The sequence below is a fragment of the Leucopleurus acutus genome (genome assembly GCF_964270905.1).
Source record: "Leucopleurus acutus genome assembly, chromosome: 15".
NCBI lineage: Eukaryota > Metazoa > Chordata > Mammalia > Artiodactyla > Delphinidae > Leucopleurus > Leucopleurus acutus.
This window is the reverse complement of record NC_139157.1, coordinates 68,385,693-68,409,745: the sequence shown is the minus strand read 5'-3', so window position 1 is coordinate 68,409,745 and position 24,053 is coordinate 68,385,693. Positions and strand designations below refer to the sequence as shown.

General features: G+C 38.5%; 1 protein-coding gene across 1 annotated transcript; it reads right to left on the bottom strand.

Annotated features, from left to right (window-relative positions):
* Window positions 1-4,314: 4,314 nt before the first annotated feature.
* Window positions 4,315-23,808, bottom strand: AKIRIN2 (akirin 2). The gene is made up of 5 exons (XM_082856040.1): window positions 23,026-23,808; window positions 8,649-8,792; window positions 6,699-6,848; window positions 5,575-5,646; window positions 4,315-5,306 (listed from the first exon to the last, which is right to left on the bottom strand). Exons 1-5 carry the CDS (start codon window positions 23,258-23,260, stop codon window positions 5,296-5,298), a joined length of 612 nt encoding a protein of 203 aa, XP_082712166.1. The 5' UTR covers window positions 23,261-23,808; the 3' UTR covers window positions 4,315-5,295.
* Window positions 23,809-24,053: the final 245 nt, after the last annotated feature.

Genomic DNA, 24,053 nt, shown 5'->3' with positions numbered 1-24,053 from the left:
CCATGATTTATCTTAACAGCAACTAGGTCACTATTTTTTCTCAATATTCTCTAGCCATTCCCCTCCAATCAGAGGTGTCCTCAATCATGTGTTTCATTTTTGACTATGGTTGGTAAAATCTAGGGAAAGAACGTGTGAATGATTTTAAGGATTTTCCACCTATTGTCTAAGTGAGGCAATCAGCAATACTCCATGTCTGATTAACGTGAAGACACCATCAATATCTACAACGCAGTTTCCTCAGCTTTCAAATGGTGCAGATGAGTGTCAAATAAAATTGTGTTTAGAAACCATTCCTTTTGACAAAATGCTTACACTGTAAGGTACAGAGCCTCACACAGACCAGCAGATTTATGTCAGTCTGAGGCACTTGAGGGCTCTTGAGCCCTGCTTCCTTTCTTTTTTGCTAGGCATTTAGCTGAATTCAGCCTATCTAAATGCATGTCAGGCACTGAACCACTTCGATTTTTCTTACTGTCTACTTAAGGATTAGGTAAGAGTAGCAGGATGGAAACTGTTTTGTAAATATTCAGTCGAAGCTGTAAAATTGAAACATGAAGCTCATTTGTGGTAGCCATTAATGGAGCACAAAACCCTCAAGCCAGCCTATAAAGTGTCAGCTTAATTATGTCCATTCCTTAATACTGTAAAACCTCACAAATGGGATATTCTGATGCGCTAAATCTTGTGGTTAATGAAATACTAATCTGAAAAGTTTGAAAATTTCTGTTGAAGTAGTTTGAAATTTTTTCACAAAATATTGAGCATGTACCATGTGCCAGGCACTGTTGCAGGCCCTTGTGATACTTCAGTGAGCACAGATCTTTGCCCTCATTGCATTCTAGCAAAGAGTACAATGATTAATTATATAGTATATTACAGAAAAAACCGAAACAAACAGCAAAAAGAAGCAGGATGTCATGCTGCAATTTTAAACAGTGGTCAGAACAGGCCTGAGATGACGTTTGAACAAAAAGATTTAGTCATGAAGTTTTATGGAAGAAGTGCATTGTACACAGCGAACAGCCAATAACAAAGGTCCTAAGGGCAGTACGCAAGCTGCACTGGAGGAACAACAAAGGTGACCAGTGTGGGACACGCAGTGAGCAAGAGGTAAACTTCAAACTGAGTGAGGCGGGGTGGAGGGCAGGTAAGTTATGGCCCTGCAGACCATTGTAAAGTCCTTACCGTCTATAGGTGGGAATCCATCTAAGAAAGACTTAGACCTTCAAGGGATCACTGACTGCTATGAGAACAGACTGGAATAGGTTTGGAGACACAAATAAGGCAAAACAAAGACCAACTTGGAGGTCACTGAAATCATCCAAGCAAGACACAAATGTCTTCAAGAGTAATAGTAGAGATGGTGAGATTTTAGATGGATCCAAGATCGGATGAAGGATGTGAGGAATTCAGGGCTGTTTTTTGGCTGAGAAACTTCTGAATGTAGATGCCATTAGCTGAGGAGAATTTAAGAGGCAAAAAAAGGAGTTTGGTTTTGGACGGGTCTTCAGACCTCTTATTAGATATCCAAGTGGAAAGGTCACATAGGGAGGCGAATGTAACCGTCTTTAGGATTAGATGAGATTACCAAAGTGAGTATGAGCAGAGGGGGCAAGGAGCCCAAGGTCAAACTCTGGTTATGTTTTAAAGTTCAGAGAAAGGAAGACTGGGCCAGCAGCCAGTAATGGGAGGAGAATCAGGCAGGTGCGGTTAGTACCTTGCAAGCCAACTGAACAAAGTGTTTTAAGGTCAAATGTCAATTAGATTTAGCAATGTGGAATATATTGGTGACTGAGTGGTTGAATAGTGAAGACTAAGCCTGGTAGCCATCACCTACCAGATGACCTAACAAGTGTCTAAACTTATCACTAGTCCATACTTATCACACAGAGCCATACTTTGTGTGATACACTGCGGAGATCATAGCATCATCTTATACAGAAGGTTTAACCTGAAACTAATAAGTGCTTTAGACCTAACTTCCAGTTTACAGTAAGTGCAAAGGGATAGAAGAGATTAAATTAATGACATTAATTAATGACAAAGAAACATTCAACAAAACAGGCCTACTTGTTCCAGAAAGTCAGAATCTTGATTGAATCCTACTTTAGCGAGAAAGCTACAAAAGACATTTTGAGGACAAATGGGAAAATCTGAATATGGACTAGATGTTAAATTAGGGAAGCATTACTTTAAGTGGGATGATGTTATTGAAGTTATGTAGGAGAACCCCCTTGTTCTTAGATGCATCATGTATGCGTTCTTTGAAGCAGTTAAAAATATACATATAAAGCAAATATGGCAAAGTAATTGTTCCCTTTAAGTGGATCGTTGGACCAATCTTTCAGCTTTTATGTTTTGACTTTTTTCCTAATAATAAAATTTGGTGACAATAAAATATACCCAACTGAAAAAAAAAAATTTGGTGACAAAAGGAGCGGGGAGGGGGAAGAAGATTGGAAATTTAGAAAATCCTTGAGTTCTGCTTCAAAGGTTATAGAACAGAAAAATAGGTAATAGCTAGAGAGGGATTACAGGATCAAAAGACTTTTAATAGCATGTTTATTATGCTTATGGGAATGATCTAGTAGACAGAAAGGAAACGGAGACAGGAGAGCACTGCTGGCCCTGTCTTTGAATGAGCTAATGCTCCTCAGCTAGGGCAGAGGCAGGAGCAGAGAACTGGAGCCCCACCAGTGAGCAGACAAGGACAGGCTCATGAGGTGCTTGAGCAGGATATTCACTTATTAACACCGATTACTGTGTAATTGTGAAGTAAGGGAGTAAAGAGAACCCTAACAAGGCAACTATTGTATATTCACTGCCAACCCTAGCTGCTTGGATCAGCTGGGGAGCATATTTAAACAGATTCCAGCTCTTCCCTCCCCACTTCTTTAGTCTTCTAAAGCAGTCTCTGTGGGTAGAACCTGGGAAAGCGCTCCAGTTAATACTGCTCATGCAATCAGTGTCTCATTTGGAAACCATTTTCTGTAGGGATATAAGGTCTTGCCATAGGCCAAAGATAGCTTTGATATTTTAAACCTACAATCTATTTTTTTCAGATTGCCTGTGCCTATTTTTCCTAATACAAGAACTATACCTGGTGATGTGCCTTGTTAATAGAGACTTACTGAACACATTACAGTAACCTGAGTACAGCACCACACCAGCACTGGCTTTTACTGTAAAAGAATAAGATGACTGTTTGTTAGCACACTAAATTCTGAAGATACTTACTTACTAGAAGCAGTTTCAGGGCCCTTTGGGAACTCAAAGTGTGGCTGGTTATTTGCACTAATGACCACCTACTGGGTCCGTCTAAATCTTGGATTAACTACATCCAAGAAGTTGCCCACATTTTTTATTTTCTGAAATTACCTCACACACTACTTAAAATCAGTACGCAGCCTATGAGCTAGGACTTTTTGCTAAGGTGGACAGCAGAAACTTGGCTGTGGAGGAAATTTTGTTCTTGATCAAAGCTGAATCTAGAATTAAAACATATTACTTGTGGCTCCATTCAGATTGCCAGCACCGATTTCCTTTTAGCATATCTTGCCCGGTAAATATAAAAACCAGCTCTTTTATAAATTTAAATCTACATAAAAATTCACACATGCTTATTATATAAAAGAATGTTCACTATTTTGGGGTGTGAGAAGGGATAAAGCATATTTACAGTCGCTCTGCCCTCCTCCTCCATATTTAACTTACTGCTTGCATTCTAAAATGCTGTCCCACTGCACCAGCAGTTCTCGGCTGGGGACTGTTTTCTTCCCCCAGCCCGGACATCTGTCAGTATCTGGAGGCACCTTTTTTGGTTGTCACGACGGGGGGAGGGTGCTACTGGCATCTAGTGGTTGAGGCCAGAGATGCTGCTGAACCTCCTACAAGGCACAAGATAGTCTCCCCACAACAAAGAATGAATCTGGCCCAAATTGTCAACAGTGCTGAGGCTGAGAATTAGTCCATTAAAATCAGGTAGAATTATCCACCCTACTTAAGGTCAGCCTGCACTATATACCATTGTTTCTCAGGCACTTAAATGGGCATATGAATTACCTGGGGATCTTGTGAAAGCCCTATACCCCTTTTGGCCTTGTTTTAAAGAAAGAATTGGTGAAATATAATCATTAACGTTAAAAAGGAGGAAAAAAAATTCTTTTTGTATCTTCCACTAATTAGGTCAATTATAAATATTTATGTCCCAGTATATTTATGACTTAATTAGTAGAAACATGCTAATAGAATTTAACAAAAGAATTCACTGAAGTATTTTTCCTCACTTCATCATAGGAAAGCTGTGTTTGGAAAGCATGTATAGAAAGGGAATTAGATGTGCTGAATCATGCTTTCATAGTGTCCTTTAAAAAAGGTAAAAATTCTGGTTGTTAAAACTGACCTATTATTTAACCTATCATGCAGTCAGTTAGAAGAGAAACCATTTGGAGTCAGAACTCAGTTTGTGAAAATAGCACTCAAATCTTAGATTACTTGGTATGTGAAAAGACTGATTTTGAAATCTTATCAATTAACTTCACTGATCCCTGGACAATGCTTACGTTTAAAACACTGGCTTTATTCAAATACTACCCATCTGTACATTAAAAACAAGCAGATTAGAAGTAAATGTTTTATTCTTCCAACTAAATTCCAGTACTACAAGGGCAGTAAAACAATGATACACTGGGAAAAAAATGCAGCAATAAACATTTGTTAAAAAGACTGATAGAATAAATAAAAACTACCAAAAAAGGGTGGGGGTAAATCATATAAACCCATTCTGAAACCCCAAGAAGTCCTGGAGTACAGAAATGCCCTCCTCCTTCGCTATTTCACAGGAAGCACTGAAGGCTATTTGCTTAATAATGTCCTGGGATTACACTCTACATTATTAATAACTGGTTACAGCTTGGTTGTAGTGCACAATTAAAATCACACTAACTTCATCTGAATTGTCATTCTACAGTTTTATTTACACAACCAGTGAAGGGCAAGTTCTTAGAATACCAGCTTTAATCCTTTCCAAACATTAATATAAGAAGCCAAATTGTAATGATACAGCAAATGAGGCCACTGGCATTAATACAGGTAGCAAAGGTCCACATCCGGGTGGTACTGACATCAAGGAAATTTCCAAAACCGGTTGCTGCCTAGGAGTGGTTGCCACTGACGAAAGCTTGAAACAACCTGTATTCACAGGGGGTATTGGCATTGCTGCATGTTGTAACTGGGACCTCTTGCAACAACGCAACAAGGAACAAGGCAGCCCACAAATGTAGAAAACATGATTCATGAAACATCTAAAGGGAGAAAAAAGGAAAATTAGGGCTAAGTTTAGGTCAAAATTTAAACACATGCCAAATCTTCATCCCTAATATTTTGCCCCTAGGTATTTAAGTAACCAAAAGTAAGCCTTAGTAAAGTTTTGCTGCCTATTTCCCTCCAAACTTTTTCTCCATGATTTTGTTAAATTCTCTTCTTGGGTATGAAGATAATTATAATAAACTATAACAAAAGTCTTCTCCGTAAAAGACTGCCTTGTTTTTGGTTTAAAGATGAAATACTTACAACTAGCAGGCTGTTCTCCATATCGTCGCATTATTTGATCATGCGTGAACTTCACAAATGCATCATATTGTTCTATAAATAAAGATAAACATCAATTACATGATTTGCAAAAATGCCCTCTTCTCTAATATATTAGAGCCACACAAACTGCAAAGTCCAATATATATAGTGAGACAATTCTAAGCTGGCACTTAATCAGACACAAAACCTCAGTAATAATAGTTTATCAGATGGAAAGAACATGGAGCTTAGTCAGGAAACCTACATTTGTTCAAATCACACAACCTCATGTATAGGCTGGGTGGGGCTTATTTCTTAACCTATTAAATTTAAAGGGCTTGAAATAAAAGGATATCTTTCTCCTCTGAAAGTTATTATAAGTGGTCTATGAATGGCAACTTACTGCAATGAGGGGAAACACGACAACGAAAGCGTAGCAAAATATGAGATACATCCATACATCCAAAATATGATACATCCACCTGTAACCTAATCAGGTGCCACAGAAAAAGATGTTATAAAACTAAGCAAATTCTCTCACCTGTGTTAGCATCGTGATTGATTTAACTCCTTAATCAAGAAGTTTACAATATCAATATCCAGTAAAAATCTGGCTTAAAAATCCAGGGGGAAATTCTGATTAAGTTACCATACATAATATATTTACTACATTTAAATTACTAAATTTTATGGGAAAAATTTTTTTTGGATAATTTAAAGAAGACTGCAGCAGCTTGATACTCTAAAATTAGGTACACAGTGCCAGTTAGATTACTTCAAGTGTCCAGAACTGATGGCAAAATTATAAAAGATACAAAGTCAAAAAACCCACAACCAAATTGAGCTAAGTAAACAGCCAAAGCACAGGGTATACCAAAAGAAAACTCTAGTTCCCTAATACTGCTGCTGGTCTACATGACTAACATACTATTTCTTAAGGTCACTAAGGAGGACCACGACCTATAGGAAAGTTCATTTCCTTTCTTGAATTGAAATTCTCTTGTTCTTAGAAAATACCCTGTACCAGTGTATAGAAAGGGTAATTTAACTGATGTGAAGTGTATGTGGGAAAGAATGCATTTCTTAGGATGAGTTTCTGGGAGACTCTAAAACTCATCTCATACCTGCAAGTTTTGTGTTCAATATTTCTTCATACTCTTCTCGAACTTTCTCTTCACGCTCTTTCAATAAACGTTCACAGATCATCCCAACCTGCCGTAGAGTGAATAAGGGCTGCTCTTTTTTTAATGGTGAGGAGGCTGCTGATGGAGTCCCTATGTACAACATGAACAACAACAAAAACGGCACCAGATTTAGAGCCATCACAGAAAGCATCATCTAACTGAGGAGGTTTCACTTGGATGTTTTCAATGCTTATGTATCAATAAAAGCATTTTTCTATCAGCTTTTAGCACAGCATCTCCCTAGTCTTAAAACAGGTTTAATCCTATCAGCTTATGGCTTTGGAAGAACACAGCAAGATGTATGCCATCAAATATAAGGCGGAAAAAGTGTGAAGGTGAGTGGAGACAATGTGACCAGATACAAACTTAATTTTTTGTTTTTAAATTAATGATATCAGCTAGGAGAGACTTTATAAAAAGAAATACTGAGAATATATCCCTAATATTCAACATTAAATTTCATGGTTCAGCATCCTTAAAGATTATAATGTAGCAGCCACTTAGTAGCAGTTTCTTCAGAATGCATTCCTCTTAAAAGTATTACTTAAGGCACTCTGATTTTCCAAAAACATTCCTCTTTTCTTGAAAAAAACATCTGAAATTAATCTTTGCGAACTCAGGATTATGATAGTCATCCACGGTAACACTGCTGCAAGTATTCTAGACACACACAAATACACACTTTTGCTATCAATTGTTTGTCCTGTTTATCTGCCCCAATTCCTCTTTTCACTTGCTCCTTGTAACTTGCATGACTGGGACCACTATGTCCAAAAAAAAAAAATATGTTTGTTTGTGCTGTGTCTACCAACAAGCTGTAACAGAATACCAGAATCCTTGTATTCTGGTATACAAGAATAAACTATACCAGCTTCAGTCCACAGCTACTAAAAAGTAAGCCTCTATCTTTATTTACTTTCAAATTCGCAGCTTTGTTAGTTGAGACTGCCAGTTCATTGATATTCTAAGAAGTGATGAATTATGATGAGCTTGGTTCCCGCTGAGGGTAGAGTCTTGTCTCTACCCTCACCTCCCCTTACCAAGTTTCACCCACTTATACCTGGCCCCCCAAATTGGCAGGAATACTGCAGAATTTAGTTCTGAACAATTTCATGTTTCCTAATCTAATTTTATTTGACTGTTTTATAGCCTGTGAATGTTTGTTTTGTTATTCTGCCTGGTTTTTCTTTCCCTGCTGGGAGGGAAGGGAAGGCAAGGCAAGCAGGCAACTACTGTCACACAAAAAACTATGTTCGCTGAGAACTTTACTAAAGTAAGAACCATTTTTGATGGCTCTTCTTTAGTAAGAAGTTTAACTTTCCCTTCACTTCAAACAGCCCTGAGTTTTACACCTTACATTTTAAAAAGTGTATTTGCAAACTATTCTCTCCAACAAGAGGCAGGGAAAAACCAATATAGGATCAAAATTATCAACCTTTAGGGAATCTATCCTAAAACACAAGTATGTGAGGGTATACTTTCAGGGACATTTTTGTAAATACTGTAATAGCAGAAATTCTGAGTCTATCATTATTAAATAATTATGGGAAATCCATAAAATGGCATCGTATTCAGCCATGGCAAGGTACATCTATACCTAATAGAGAAACGTGGCTATATCTTTTTTTTGTTTTAAATGGAGGCTACAAATCATAGCATTTATGGGGAAGTCCACTTAGGAGATACTATATACAGGTGGTTGTCTTTGAGTCATGAGAATCCAGGTAGCTATTACTTTTGTACCACATTTTTAAGAGATCATGAATTATTCGTATAAATGTTTTTTTTTTAAGCAAGGGGAGAAACAGGAGCTTGATGACCGAAGGCAACTTGTATTACTTTTTCCCATAATAAGTGAAAGGAAATGTTACTTAGTAAGTCTGTTATTACCTGGTGAAGCTGGTCCGCTGAGGAGAAATGCCTGTGGCTGTGCATCAGAAGTACAACATGGATCTGTCTGTTGGAAACTAGTTTCTAAATGTCTTCTCTTCTGCATGCGCTTATACTCTTGTTTTATGTTGTACAGAATTTGTTCTAAAAGAAAAAAGTCAAAATTTGGCAAGATATAAACTTTCAAGTTAAAAAAAATAGGTTGGGTTCTACCAAAAATATTCTCTTCAAATAATATCTAGAAAACTTATGTTCTGGGAGGAATTAGTTTCAGCATAATGGGGACACTCATTCAGAAACAGCACATACACACCACCTGGAATCCAGCTATTCTACAATACCATTCTTTCTCAGCACTGACTAGTAAAAAAAATAAGTTTTTCATTCACCATAAAGATAAGGGAGTCTGTGAACTGAAACACGTACTTAACTCAGATTCTGAAGAGTACCAAACTCAAAGGTCATTTATTCACCACACACATAACTATTAAACTAACAGGCTTTTTCTAAGACCATAAATAATTAGAAGCAGGGAGGACTATGTAAATACAGGCACACACCAGTGGGAAGTGACAGTAGCAGGTCAGCAAAATGACACAGTAGATGTGAACTAAAAAACTGTCATACATTAAATGACCAGAGCCATTAATATTAAGCTCAACAGAATTGATGAATATTACAGCATTAGCAGCAAAGTACTGTTCTGAATCTTTAGGGTAAAAACCCATGTAACGTGACTGGTACATAACAGATACTCAATTAAGAACCACTACACCACAGTGCCATTATCTTCAACCAAACCAGGAGTAAACAAGTATAAGGGACATATCCTTCAGGCCAGTATGATACATTTTAGAAGATTTCTAATTCAAAATAGTTACCATTTAGCCTCTCCAGAAAATCCCTCCCTGAGGTTTCCACTCCCATCCAAATAGACTTTCTCACCACCACCATAGTTCCTAAATTAATAGTTATCCACGTGAAAACTACATCCCAAGAAGTTTATTAATCCCAATCCAAAACAAATAACAGGCAATAAGATGTTTCATAAATATAATGGAGTATAATTTCAACAATTCTACAATGATGCAATTTCAAAATGAACTGAAACTCAACTGAAGGCTAAAGATTTAGGTAAGATGAAAACGATCCTTTTTAAAAAATTTAATACTAGAGGTGTTGTTTTGTTTTGTTTTGTTTTTAGGTATATACTTATCTCTCTTTTCACTTCATTTCCCAGTAAGAACTTTTAGGGCTTTTCAGAGAGGGGACATCAATCAGTCCCGTAAGCATTTAGATTCTGCCAGTTTCATTATTGTATTGATAATTAGAAATCAAAAAATAAAAAGCTGCAAAAGATACATCCAGTGAAGATTTCATTTATGTAAATGTTGTGTGTAAACAAATCCATTTTACATATACACGAATGCGAACTCACACATTGGAATAACTAACCTCAGGATGGTTGTGTGAATGTCTGTATTTAATATTTTTCAGAATGTTAACATTTGTTTATACTAAACATGGTCATGTTCACTCCTTTTCCATTTATGTGAAATTGTTTATAATTTAAAAACAAAGTTACCAGTGTGAAATAAAATGGCTGTCTATTGAACAGTTAAGCACCTTGATAGAAAACAGGATTCCTAAGATTCACAGAGGTGACCAATAAAACTAGTGCAACATCCTATACCAACCAGGTCAGGCACACATATCCTCATTTTTCTTAAATAACTCTTTCAGTAGCGATATTCTAAAAGGTTTCTAAAGTAATGATGTTTCGATCTCATAGCAAGCTTCACTCATTTATCATTTTATGTTCAAAGCTACCATCATCCTGATCAAAAGTGTCATTCAAAGCATCCTAAAGTTTATTCACAACCAAAGACTTCAAATATATTAGCACAAAGTAACTTTTAACCTTAACCTCTTTTGTGTGACTTATTCTTTGATCACCACACAGCTGTCCTCAGATTATTCTTCCTTTTGCTTCACAAAATCAACCAAAGTACAACTAAGATGTACCAAAAGAATAGTTGTAACAGACTCAATCTGTTCATCTGAAAGTCTCAAACAAGATCTAGCCTAGGATTAACATAACATAGCTTTATAAAACCGCTGTACCCATCTAATATTTAAGAGACATCATTACAAGCAAAGGAACTGTAAGGCATAACTTACAAATGAATTCACCAATTTAAATGTAGTTTGATGAGTTCTGACAAGTGCATACATAGCCCTGGAACCACAACCACAATAATGAACTTTATCACCCCCCAAAAGTTCTCTCATATTCCTATTCACCACCTTTACCAACACCACTGCTACTTATCTGCTGTCATTATAGTTTTGCCTTTTCTAAGAGTGTAGATTTTTGCCGCCTTTCACTCAGCAAAATGCTTTGGAGATTCACACATGATGTTGCATCAACCAGTAATTCCTTTTTATTAATTAGTATTCCATTGTGTATACATCACAACTTAGCCGTTCTTTTAGCAGACATTTGGATTGTTTCCAATTGGGGGCTATTATGAATATTCAAGTACAAGTCTATAGGTGGACAAATTTTCATTTCTCTTGAGTAAATACCTAGGAGTGGAACTGGATGGCCTGATTATATGGTAAGTGCATAGCTTTACTTTGTAGGCAACTGCCAAACCATTTTCCAGAGTAACTGTACATTTTGCATTCCCACCAGTAATGTATGAGTTCCAGCTTCTCCACATCTTTGCCAACACTTGATATTGTCAGTTAGCGCTGAAGAATTTCAAATACTGCTGCACTGCTTTTTATATCTATTATGATACAACTATGTCATCTAAGCCTCACTGTGCCCTCAGATGCTCTAATACTGGTAACGTGATCAACACCGTTATGAAGTGAATGGTCCAATTTAACTTGACCAAAACCCTCAACACTCAAAGTAGCAAAAAGCTAACTACAAGCTTCAAGTTCATGTTATCTTGGTTCAGAGGTATATGCAGTTTTGAAGCTAATAACCAAGAAATCTCCCCAGATTCAATATTCCACAATTCACATTTTAAGCTCAACCTACATATTTGGCCAACTTTAGTTGCTTCCATGCCAGCTGGATACAGGCCTTCCATACATCAATAAAGTACCTATGTCTACTTAGTCTTAAACTACTTAAATCTAGCCATCTCTTACCAAACTAGAATGTGACATTTTACTCCAAGTACCTGTAACTTCTGACATTGTGTTGCCAAAAAAATTTACCAGTCCCTTAAAGAAAGTCAAATAAAGCTTCACTAACATTATCAGTTTTAATCATGCAGACTTCATATTTGGCTTATGAAGCAAAGATTAAATTTGCAGCAAATCACTTAGAGCAAAATATGGAGTTATTTTCACAATCTACTTTACAAATGGCTGTAGTATATCCCTTTTCAAAATCCTTAAAACTACATCACCCTTATACTACACGGTCAATCCCTGAACAACATGGGGATTTGGGGGTGCAGACTCTTCCGCAGTTAAAAATCCACATTAACTTGTAGTTGGCCCCTGTATCCTAGAGTACGGTTCCTCCACGTAGGCGGGGTTCCACATCCTTGGATTTAACCACCTTTGTATGGTGTAGTACTATAGTATTTACTATTGACCTGTCAGTTCAAGCCCACACTGTTCAAAGGTTAACTGTAAAATAACTTGTAAGAGTTTCTTGCACTGTACTAGGTTAAGTGAAAGTCAGAATTAGCAAATTTATGACTAATGGCATTTGCATTCTCAAATCTAGTAAATACCATTGAGAATGCTAATAAAATTCTCCGTAATAGGCAGATTGTCAGTGAGCCAGCACTTATTCCTTTGGAATATTAAAATATATATAAAACAAAAACACCTAGGTAAATGTGAAAAGAAAAGAAAGGCCTGGCCTGAGGCAATAAAGCCTGTTTACTCATCTTTGTTGCCAATGATTACTTGAAAAACCCTGGTCACAATGAACAAGGTCAACAATATAAACAGGAGAAAGTTGATGGGATACAAAAAATAACTGAGTTGATAATGGTAAGAGAAACAGCATCAAGATGGGACTGAGAGCAAAGGGAAAATGGAATTAAAAGCAACCAGAAATGTGTTTAAAGGAGAACCACAAAATGGGGGGTGGCGGTGAGGGGTTGTCAAGTATCTCTTTAGAGTAGAGTTCATAACCATAAGATGTCTAAAACTTGGTGATATGTGAAACTAAACTTTTGCTCCAGACTTGCATGGACTTCCTGTTTTCCTACTAGATCAAACAGTAAGGCTTCGTTAACAGTTTTAAGTTCAGGTGTGTAAAACCCCTTTATTATCACCTAATATGCTAATTTCTCTATGGAGTACCTTTGAAAACAAACAAGGTAAAAGTTCATCCAAACAGATTTAACTCAAACAATGGGATTAAAAATGAAATAAATCTTGAAAGCCTGTCAGTGCTAGGGAGGAACACAAATGAAATGAAAAATCTGTACACAATTAAGTACAGAAAACCTGCAGTAGCCATTAAGACCTAAAACGGAAACTGTTCCAAATAAAATAACAGACCAAATCTAGAGCTCAGAACTACACAGACATTGCCATGTCTACTTTATAAATTAAAACACACAAGAGTTCAGAGTTGCTATGGAGACCCATCTTTGTAATTCAGCTATTCTCCCAGATCATCTGATCAGAAACTAACACAGTTCTTATAGACTCCTCGAGGGAACCTTAAGGACAATGTTCTTATCCAGCCAAGAGCTATCTAACTAAAAAGAATGAGCTGATGCCATTTTAAATTTACTTCAAAATTACTGCTATGTCAAAGGAACCTGGAACCAAATTTTTAACATAAGACTGTTAAGTTGTATCTACAGTACTTTAAAAGCAACTGGCTGAGATTCTAAATTTACATTACATAATATTTTACTGTATGAGGCATTCATTTATCTCCTACAAGAGGAGAAATAACTGTAATTACTACAGGTCAAATTCTATTACTTCACTGGAACTATAGTAGCCAATGATTACTTACTTGAAATAAATGGCTCAATTTATTAAAATCCTTCAGGTCTAAGTATAAATTACAAATTAACTGCACAATGGGAGTCACTAAATGCAAGGAGTCCAACAATGCTCAATCAGCAGGTAGCTCCTCCCTGATATCCAAGAAGTTTCATACCTCTTTTATATTACACTAGATTCTAAAGGGATATATGTTAACCACGCTGCTTTTGTTGTTTACTTCTTTACTATCTGCAAATGTCTTCTCAAATAGCTTACAAGCTAGGAAAATACTGAGTAGTAAGAACCAAAAAAAAGAAGTAAATGGTGAAGAGAAAGGGGAAACTGGACCATCCAAAACCCAAAACCCAAATATGCAAGCTACAGAAAACATTCAGTGCCAAGGCAAGTTTCAGCTTCTATTCCAATTAACCATGGGCCATCAAAACAAGGTAAGGTTTGGAAGGACAGAGAGCAGACTCCTTGAGGGCTGTAGGGCAGCACAATCAAGCTAAAGAAGAACACTAACACACATTAGGACACCCAAAACACACATATGCACATAAATATCGAGATACAGCATACCTGGAAACCAGTGGCTGCAAACTGATGATTTAGGAGCTAAATGGAACCCAAAGACATGTCTGGCCTGAATACTTTCTTTTTAAAACAATGTGGCCAACATTTAAAAGTGGGTAATTTTACATTAAAAGTCAGATTTTTGGCTACTGCTGTTGCGGGGGAGTGGCGAGGAGGTATTGGACTATGTGGCAAAATTCAGCTGAAGAGCGGCTGCTACCTTTTGGGCTTAAGTTCTCAAGTGCTTCTAAAGCTTTAATGCACACGCAAACCACCTGGGGATTTTGTTAAAATGAAGACTATGAGGGACGGAGCCTGAGTTAGGCATTTCTATTGAGTTTCCAGGTGATGCTGCAGGCCAGGAGCAAGACTGGAATTCACAAGTCCTCACCTTGTTCACTCATTTTTATTACTTGCCTGAACTATGGATATTTAAATTTCTATCCCCTGCTTAAAATAATAACTCCTCTACTGTGGCAATTAAAATGAAAAGTGGTTGGTTTATGTATTATTGGACATGCCAAGAAATGGAGGGGAAGAGAAGGAAAGCAGTAACTGCAGAGATTATTACAAGTACCAAAATATTAAGGATGATCTAATTCATTTTGCCACTCTCACCTGGATGGCTTTTGTCGTTCTGAGACAGACATACCACCCCACCCAAGCAGGAAAATATTCTGTAAATCAATTTAAACTTGGACCTACTTAAAGAGATTCATTACATGACAGTAACATACATACATTGATTCATTTATATGAATTTTATATTCATTATGTGATTGAAAGTAGACAAATGCATTTGCTTTTCGATTCTGTCTGCTTTAAAAAGAGCAAGTAAGACTACCTCTTACGCCAGAAGACACTGACTGGAAACCTACAGACATCTTTTGTTTATCCCATGTATTTTGTAACTTAGTTGTGAATACTTAAAAGTCAACAGATTTTGAGAAAATTCTGACTTCTGGGCGAAGAAAGCCTTCTGGGAAGGTATGACAATAAAAAGTCTAAACTTCCCATGGCTGGACCTGAGAGGAACGGTCTGAACTAAAGATATAAATTAGAAAGTCACCTGTAGGAAGTCAGGAGCATGCATGTGGTCACTTAGGGAGCTACTAAGCTAGACAGGAATGGAGCTGAACCTAGAACTAAAGAACTCCTAAGTTTATGGCCAGATGAAGACAAAAAGCAGCTGGAGAAGCAGCTGGAGAAGTGGAAGAAAACAGTGCTATCGCAGAAGGTTAAAATACAAAAGGTATTTCAAAAAGAAGGGAGTGTCAGCAGTGTGAATGCTGTAATAAGAAAGGTCAAACAAGATGAGGATTGACTGTGTGCCATGGAAGTCATCAGTGGCTTGACAAAAGCTGTCTGAGATACAAATATACTAGGAGTAAGTTGAGAGCAGCCAAAGAAATGGAAGCAAGTAGACTACCTGAAAGCTCTTTGAATTTGGTTTTGAAGTGGAGAATTCTGGATGACTGCTGGAGGAAAATGAGGATGCTTCATTTACTTTATAATGGGAAGCCTGACCATATTTAAAGCCAAAAGCAAAGATCTGGTTGAGAAAATCAGGTAAGGTTCCTTTGGAGAGAAGTGGGATTCTTCCCTCACTATTCATTTAATCTTCCTCAATGATACAAAAAAAAAAAAAAAAAGACACAACCATTGGTAGTGTTGATACTGGGAAAAATGAAGCAGCTACCATTTGATGGACTCTATTTTTTCTGTGAAGTAAAAGGCATGGTTATTCACTGAAAAATGGCAGGACTGCTGGACAATGTAAAAAGTCCCGTTTGAAGTTGCCCTACTGTAACTATCTCCAGCACTCAGGGACAGGAAATGCTCTTAATTCTCACAACATCTCTAGGAGACAGATACTACTATAATCATATGCGTAATTTTACAGATGAGGAAAATGAGGCTTTGCTTCAATGTCTTCTGAAAGGTCATACAGCTGGAAGAAAGTAAACCCAAGCCTGATCTCAGGGCCTAACCTCTTAACATCTACTACCCTCTCCAGTATTAGTACACCTAGCCAATATTCCGCTGAGTACCTAAAGTTAAAATGTATCACAAGGAGGAGAGCGAATTCTTAAAAAGCAGGATATCAGTTAGAATAGAGGGATCCACTGCCACGTATTATTAATACTTCATACACTGAAACGTCAAACTCTATGACTGTTAAGAAGGTAGTGACCAAAACGGAGCATAATTCTCATTTACCTAGAGCCCTGCAATTGCAATCACTGGCTGTAACAAAATAATTATAAGAAATTTTCATGTTACATCCGGGTATTTATAAAAAGGATGCTTCAAGTGTCTCTAAACTGCCCCTGCTGAGGACAGGCATCTATAACTAACCAGAATGTTTTATTGGTGTTTCCAAAGTTAGGAATTACTCTAAATTGGTAGGTCGGCATTACCACACATACAGGACTGATTACAAGACCAGCTTCTGATAATGTACTATTTCACCTTGGGCCATGGATCAGGTTCCCCTGTTCTGTCACAACCACCTAAAACCTCCTACACTTCTAACCAATTACACTGCTTAGACAAGTTTTTCTTCCAGAGAATTATATATCAGCACTAGGAACAAGGCAATCTTCTGTAACAAAAGGCAAAGTTCAAGGAAAGTAATGTTTGAAAAGTTGGCTTTCTGCAATCTTTCAAATTCTACTCCACATTCTATTCTTTAATTGCTACATCAGTTCAATGATACTATTTTTTTTTTAAAGAAACAAAAGAAAGAAAATCAACTCTTCCAGGTCCCTCCCTCCAAACTTCCTCCCTTTAGTTTGATCTTTAGATGGAGTATTCTAAGAATTAACATTAACGGAAATGAAAATAAATGCTAATAAACCGAAGTCAGAATGCACATCACAGACTAAAACAGTCAGAAACAGCCAATACATAAGCTTCAACAGTAAAAGTGTGACTTAATTAAGTAAACCAATTTCAGTGCTTAGGCTGCCAAAGGTGAAAATAATGCTAACGTGGACAACTGTCCACCAAGAATTAAAATAGGTATTTTGATAAAGTTTATGGTATTTTTATTCTAGTTTAGCTGCCTTTAAAAAGTATCAGCAGTGGCAGCTCTGTCAGTCCCTGGACAGACTTTGTCTTTTCTTTGCCTAACCAGCATAGAATCTGGAACTCAAATGAGGTTCATAAAAGCTTGAACAAGTGACTTCTAGAGGAAGTATTTAGATTTTTAATAATGCTGAGAAAATCCAGATACATGAATAGATATAGAAATTAAGTCAAACTCAAAGGCTGTATTACTGAAAAAAAATCACAGTAAAAAAAGATCACATTTTAATAAAATCAAAATGTTGCAAAGCATTTATATTTCAGGATGACCTGCCTATGACATTTGTGACAGATAAAAATTAATGACTTACCATTTGTAAAGGGAGGAAGAAAGCTATACTCCAAGACAAACTACAAGCATATTCTGAGCTGTTTTTCTAGCGCTGGAAGGATAAAAACCACTACCACTACCACTACCCAAAAAAACCTATCATCACAAGAAAGATTACACAATCTGGCATAATGCAAAATTATGATCAAAAGGCTGAAAATAAATATCAAAGCTGACAACTTGACATACACTAGATTTTTAATTTACCTGCAAGCATTCTTTCCCTGCTCAATTATAACTGCAGTATCTTCTCATCATGCAAAAAAAATTTTGTTTTAACTTAAATCATTCAATCCCTTTAGAAATGAAAGCTCAGAACTTCATATTACAAAATATTTTCTCCTAAAAATCACATAAAATCTTTAAAAATGTAATTCTTCGAAACAGCAAATCTCTGAAAATGGTAAAATCCTTGTAAATGGGCTATTTCAAATACTGAAACGCACAAAACCATGTTTATCATCACTGTCCAGAAAGATGAGGGAATACTGAGTAGATTTCAAGCACCTCAAAGAAGTATTGTTCAAAGTCTTAAACTAAATAAATGCTGTATTTCTTGTTACTACTTATTTGTTTGAGTCACAATTAAAAATATATGTTGTCACATATTGTGGCTTTATTGTCACAAAACATCTAAAAAGAAAAAGTGGTATAGAAGGAGGAGCAGAAATGAAATTGGATTTTTTTCTTAAATTTCCGAGTCTCTAAGAACCTTGGGAGATGCCAAGGCTTGATTAATTCAACAAATACATTCAGTAAATATTTTAAAACTTTATTTGTGGTAAGATATTAAGAGGGAAAGGATGGCAGATAAGAATACCTCTGGGGTTACTTTCAAACTCCACAAGTCCCATCTATCCCCTCAAAATCCAGGGGACATTCCTTTTAACTAACAGTCTTTGCTAAAAGACTGCCACTGATGCATCACATTTCTCAGGTGTTTAGAAAGTTGTAAAACATTGGTAAGCTGAGTTCTAGAATCCTTATGCTCAGCAGTAAAACTGAAGATGAATCTCTTAAACTAGATTCATTTGTGAAGACCTCTTTACCATCTGCAGATGGTTCATATAGGCTTGAACAAGTATTCCACCCTTGTAGGTAGTCTTCTCAAAGTCAAGAAATTCACTGTGGTTTCACACATGCATAGAGAACATTCTGTGAGTCAAGAGTACTAGCACAGTATTAATGCAAAGACTGCAAGGACCATAAACTGCTGGTTAATTCACTTATGAGTACTTGAAAAGACCCAACCCCAGTACCATTCATTATCTTGTTTCATGAACCAACTATCCAAGAGGTCCAAACTTAACCTATGCTATCATTATTGCATTCTTCTTTACATGGAAAGAGAATCAAAGGTTTCTTTTCTAAGAGGAAAAATAACACAAAACTGGGCACTTCCAATGAATCTCTTATTCTCAACCTTTCAAAACAAAAGCGTTTCTATCACTGTCTTCCTGGGTCTATCTAAACACATAGGAAAGATCTATCTGAATAATACCCAATATATTCTCTTTCCTATAAAGCCCTTTAAGAAAACTGAATACATTTATTATTCTCCTTTACATCTTAGTGTATGTCTCTGTGGCAACCATGGTGGCTAGGAGCATTTTCACCTAAAGAAGAGCTAACAACCCTGTCCTCTGATGTAGCCATGTTTACCCGATGTGTTTCTGTGCTCAAGATAGGCTTTCATTTTCCTACTTTCAAAACAAAATAGCTCAATAATGAACACAACTGCATGCTGCTTTTAATGGCTATAAACGTACATGATTATTAAATGCATAATTCATACAACTATTAAATAAATGCAGCTACATACGCAGTCCTAAATAAAATATCAGGTTTGAAATCCAAAGTACAAAGACCATTAAAAACAATTTATTTGCCAAATCCACTGAGAAACTAGAAGCAACTTAACAGCTGTCTAAATAACCACAAAATATTAAAAACACTTCTGGCTCAATATGAATGACATCTGAAATGAAATGTTGCCTCCTCCAACAGACATCTCATTTGTTTGTGTAGAACCATTTATACTTCATTTAAGCCAGCTGGTGTCTCCATTTGCAGGCATGTATCAATGTCTACAAAACAATCTAAGTTCCTGTAAACCCTTCCCCATTCACAAGCTGCAATTTCCATTCTTGATGGCAAGTTTCCAGCAAATACAATGAGTTTTTACAAAGGCATTTAACTCTTCATCCAACTGAATTCCTCAGGCAGACTACAGCAATGGTAACAAGTCAAACAATATATATAAAGGTGCCTAGCAAACTCACAAATAGGTTGAGTCCATAGAGGGATCACTTCACTCAACCACTCATTCATTCACTACACAATTATGAATAACAACGTCTTGGATTTGACTGACAAGTATAATATTTTGGTTTTATTAAAATAATTTTGTTCTTGGGAATGTCACGATAATCTTTTGCCTAAATGATAATATTCTGAGATGTTTCAAAAACCAATCGACAAGGACAGAACACTCAATCTGTTTTCAACTAACTTGCCAGGATGAGTACTAATGAAGCTAGGAGAGGCATTCATTTTCCCAACCACAGCCAATGGTTCCCCTCCCACACACCTTCAGTTGTCATTCACTTTTCCTTTTCCACATCCAGGGGTTATTACAGACCTCACTGCTGACACCCTTAACCAGGGTTGGGCAAACTTTTTCTGAAAAGGACCAGACAGTAAATATCTGAGCTTTGGGAAAATACAGTCTCTGTCACAATTACTCGACCCCGCTACTGTAGCCTTCAAGGGACATGGACAATACTTAAAAAAAAAGAATGAGCATGGCTGTGTTCCAATAAAATTTATTTGCCAGCTCTTTCATTTTTCCTGGTATTAAGTTGCACTAGTTTGAAAAATATTGATTTAAATAATAGTCATCAAGTCAAACTTTGGAATAACCTTCCTGGGATGACTAAAACAAAAACAAAAAACAAAGTTGGGTTTAAAACAGATGTCCTAGTTCCTGAAACTACTAGTAAAGCCTCAACATGACTTCAGCTACATATCAGAAAACACTATATACATATGCAGAGAATGATAAAATCATGATAAATTGTGCACATGCTCTGAAAAAAAATTCACTTCAGTAGTCTAGTTGTATATTGTTTAAATTATATTTGAACTCACAGAAGTGAAAACAAAGAGATTCCATAGAGCCCCAATCAATCTCAATTTGGTAAGTTGCTTTCTGTTCCCAATCCCAGCTACTTATTTCTGCTAAGGACATATGGGTATTCGCTCTTGTAAAGTTTAGGTATGACCGCTTTTAAAATAGGAATCTAAAAATTAGGTATTTGGGAAAATTATTTCCAAGTTAGACAACATGAAAACTGGGAAGCTCTCTGATACCTGCACAACACTGCAGCTCCCATTATGACACCATGATTACAAAAACCATTACAGGAGCATGCCCAAAACTGGCCATGTAAACACAAGGCTAAATTAAATTACGTGTAAAGTGTCATTCAAAATCATAGTTAAAAACATAAATTTTAGCAATTCAAAACTTATGCACTTTTAACTGCTTTTCTCTAGTTGAAATAGCTTAAAAAAACTTTTCACAGGCTAAATAAATATCAGGGTGTGGTTTTAGAGTTCAGGATATGATCAAACTTCGAGTAGATGTCAAAAACACCTTGAAAAACAAAACAGCAATATTTTGGAAAATGTGAATCTGAATCAGTAGGCTTAAACGATTCCAATAATTCCAGTCATTTTACTATTACCGTCCACTTAACTGAAATGTAACATAATGTGCAGCCAACTGCATTAGCCAATGCTTCAAATATATCAATGAAATGACAAATTTGCAAAGGATCACAATTCTTTCTGAATTAATTCCCTTTAAAGTGAGAACAAATATAGCCCCTAGCTGACTTACCTTATATGCTCAAGACTATTTTAGCATTTAGATATACTTTAACTCCCAAACCTAACAATGTATTAATTCACACCCCCCCCAATGAAATTTATTGCTGGTTAGCTAGAGCTATTTTTAAGTGGCCTTATGAGGTACAGACTCCACAGTATCATTTCAATTTTCAATGACAGCATTTCACTAAAAAGACAAACTCTAAAAATAATGTTAACCACCAGGAGCTCATTCTTGACATTGTTTCAATAGCAAAAAATGGTAGCCTAGGCATTGAGGTCCTCCCCATATATTTGGGGAAGGATATTTTAAAAATCTGACCTAAAAAAAAAAACAAAACTAAGTCAATTCCAAATGGAAGTTACCAAATGCAGGTAAATACTGCCCACAAATTTTTTTTTTAAGCTAACGATAAAGAAACATGTAAATCAAATTATGAAAAGGCTTTGTCTACAGATCATGTTATTACCAAAGGCTAACACACAGAAAACCTTTGCTTGCTACACACACAAAGGAAACATTTACACTACCAGTCCACAAAAACCTATCTTAAGATTGTGCCAGGAGCACACAAGGATTTTCAAAGTACAGAAAAAAATGAACACACACATGCAGTACAAAGCAGCCAAAAGGTAGTTCCCCACAGTCACTTTCAGGAAATGTCTCAAGATGAAAAGCAGAAATAGTCTTAAGTCCCTTGGAATCTTGGGTTGATTTATTATTCCCAAGGCCTGGGCTTTTTCTCCCAACAGACTTTATCGGGCAGAAATAAAGCACTTCCAACTAAAAGCAACTACTCAGCCCCGATTTTCAATACAATTTGCTTTTCATTAAAAGTTCGAGTTTCTCAAGGTCTAGACATATAGTGCGATCAGATTACGGCAGTCGGGAAGAGCAGTTTCTTTGTTGTTGACCCTGCTAGGGAAACAGGTCTTGACTCAGCCCAAGTGGCGTTCTTGTGGGTGATTAATGACAGGCCTAGATCTCGCCCCAGTGACATCCCTCCCCACCCCCTCCGTACTAAAATCAGCCATGTCTGAAAGGGAGGAGGGGCTGCCGCTTCGCCTCCAACCACCCAGTTCCAGACTTGATAGGTGCAACCAATCGATGCCGGGGAGACAGCCACCAAGAGTCGGGTGAAACGCGTGACCCTTCGCTTGCCTAGATTTCCGTGTAGCACCCTTTCTGATCATTTCCGCTTGGGCTCTCCAGACTACGGAAACGCTCAATTCTGGTCCCTCGGCGCAAAGAAAAGGACCTTCCTCTTCCCCACAATACCCGGCGAGGCACGGCCCCTACCCACCCCCCCTCCCGACCCCCCCCCCAAGGCCATTCCCATTGTGTCTCCGAGGCTGGAGGAGCTCGTGAAAAGAACTGTGGTCGCCCGAGGGCTCCGCTAAGCATGGGGGCGGTCTGGCAGCCCAGTCCCGCGGCCGCGGCCCGGGCCCCCCAGTCCTCTCACCCCCTCCCCCCACGGCGGCCGAGGGGCCGAGTCCCACCTGTGGTGAGGCGGGAGGAGACATCGCCGAAGGGAGATGGCTCCATTCGGAGATACTTCTGCGGCGAGGTGGCGGCGGCCGAGAAGGAGGCGGCGGTGGCCGCGGCGGCCGACGACGGGGAGGCGGCAGCCGAGGTGGGCGCCGACAATGGCGCACATCGCCTCCGCTTCGGGGACGCCGGGCTCAGCAGCGGGTCGAAATCCAGAGTCCGTTTCAGAGTGGCTCCGCACGCCATGGCCGGGGTGTCGGGCTCGTGTAGGGTCGGGAAGGGGAGGACGAGGGAAGGGGGGCAGAGCGGGGCCCCGAAAAGAGCCTAACTGACCGGCTCAATAGCGGAAAAGCGGGTGGCGGAGCGCCGGCAAGGGGAGTAGAGCCGCCGCCGCTGCTGCTGCCTCCGCGGCAGGGGCAGTGGCCCGGGCCGGCCGGGGCGAGGGCGGGAGGGGCGGTGGCGGCGGCTCACGCCAGCCGCGTCGGGGGTGGGGGCTCTTCCGCCTCCTCAGGCGCGGCTCCCCCGGGAGAGGCTCCGGCCGCCCCCGCCGTCCGTTCGGGCTTTGCGCCGCGCCTGAGGCGCTCCTGCGCGAAGACCGGCTCCCTCAGAAGTCTAAACCAGCCCCGTGAGGTGTGAGGCTGCAACGCGGCTCCTAAGACGCCCGAGCAGCGTCAGAAGCTAGAGAGCGTCGGTCGATGCGGCGGGATTGAGAGGTGGCGGTGGCGGCGGCGGCAGGAGCGCCACCCAACACGTCCAGCCGCTTCCCTCTCCACTGTACGACTCTTCCACCCGCCGCCGGCCCCAATATGGCGTCAATAACAACGCCGCCGATTCAAATCCTGCGGCCTCAGGGCGCGTGCGCATGGGCGGCTGGCCACCCCCATGGTGCGTTCTTGGGAGTTGTAGTTTTTCCCTGTCGGGAGGAATCGGCGTGAAAAGCGATTAGGGAGGAGTCATGGAAACTACGACTCCCGTCATTCAAGGCGCGCGATGCCGAGTTCCGAATTGGAATTTAAATCCCCCTACACAGCTTGAGTGT

Bases quoted from the DNA above. Each gene is read 5' to 3' on its own strand.
- AKIRIN2 (XM_082856040.1), bottom strand. From the start codon at position 23,260: ATGGCGTGCGGAGCCACTCTGAAACGGACTCTGGATTTCGACCCGCTG. The intron at 6,849-8,648 runs GTAATAACAGAC...TGTTGTACATAG, and splicing joins CAGCGGACCAGCTTCACCAG to GGACTCCATCAGCAGCCTCC. The intron at 5,647-6,698 runs GTATGAGATGAG...CTTTATTTATAG, and splicing joins ATTGAACACAAAACTTGCAG to AACAATATGATGCATTTGTG.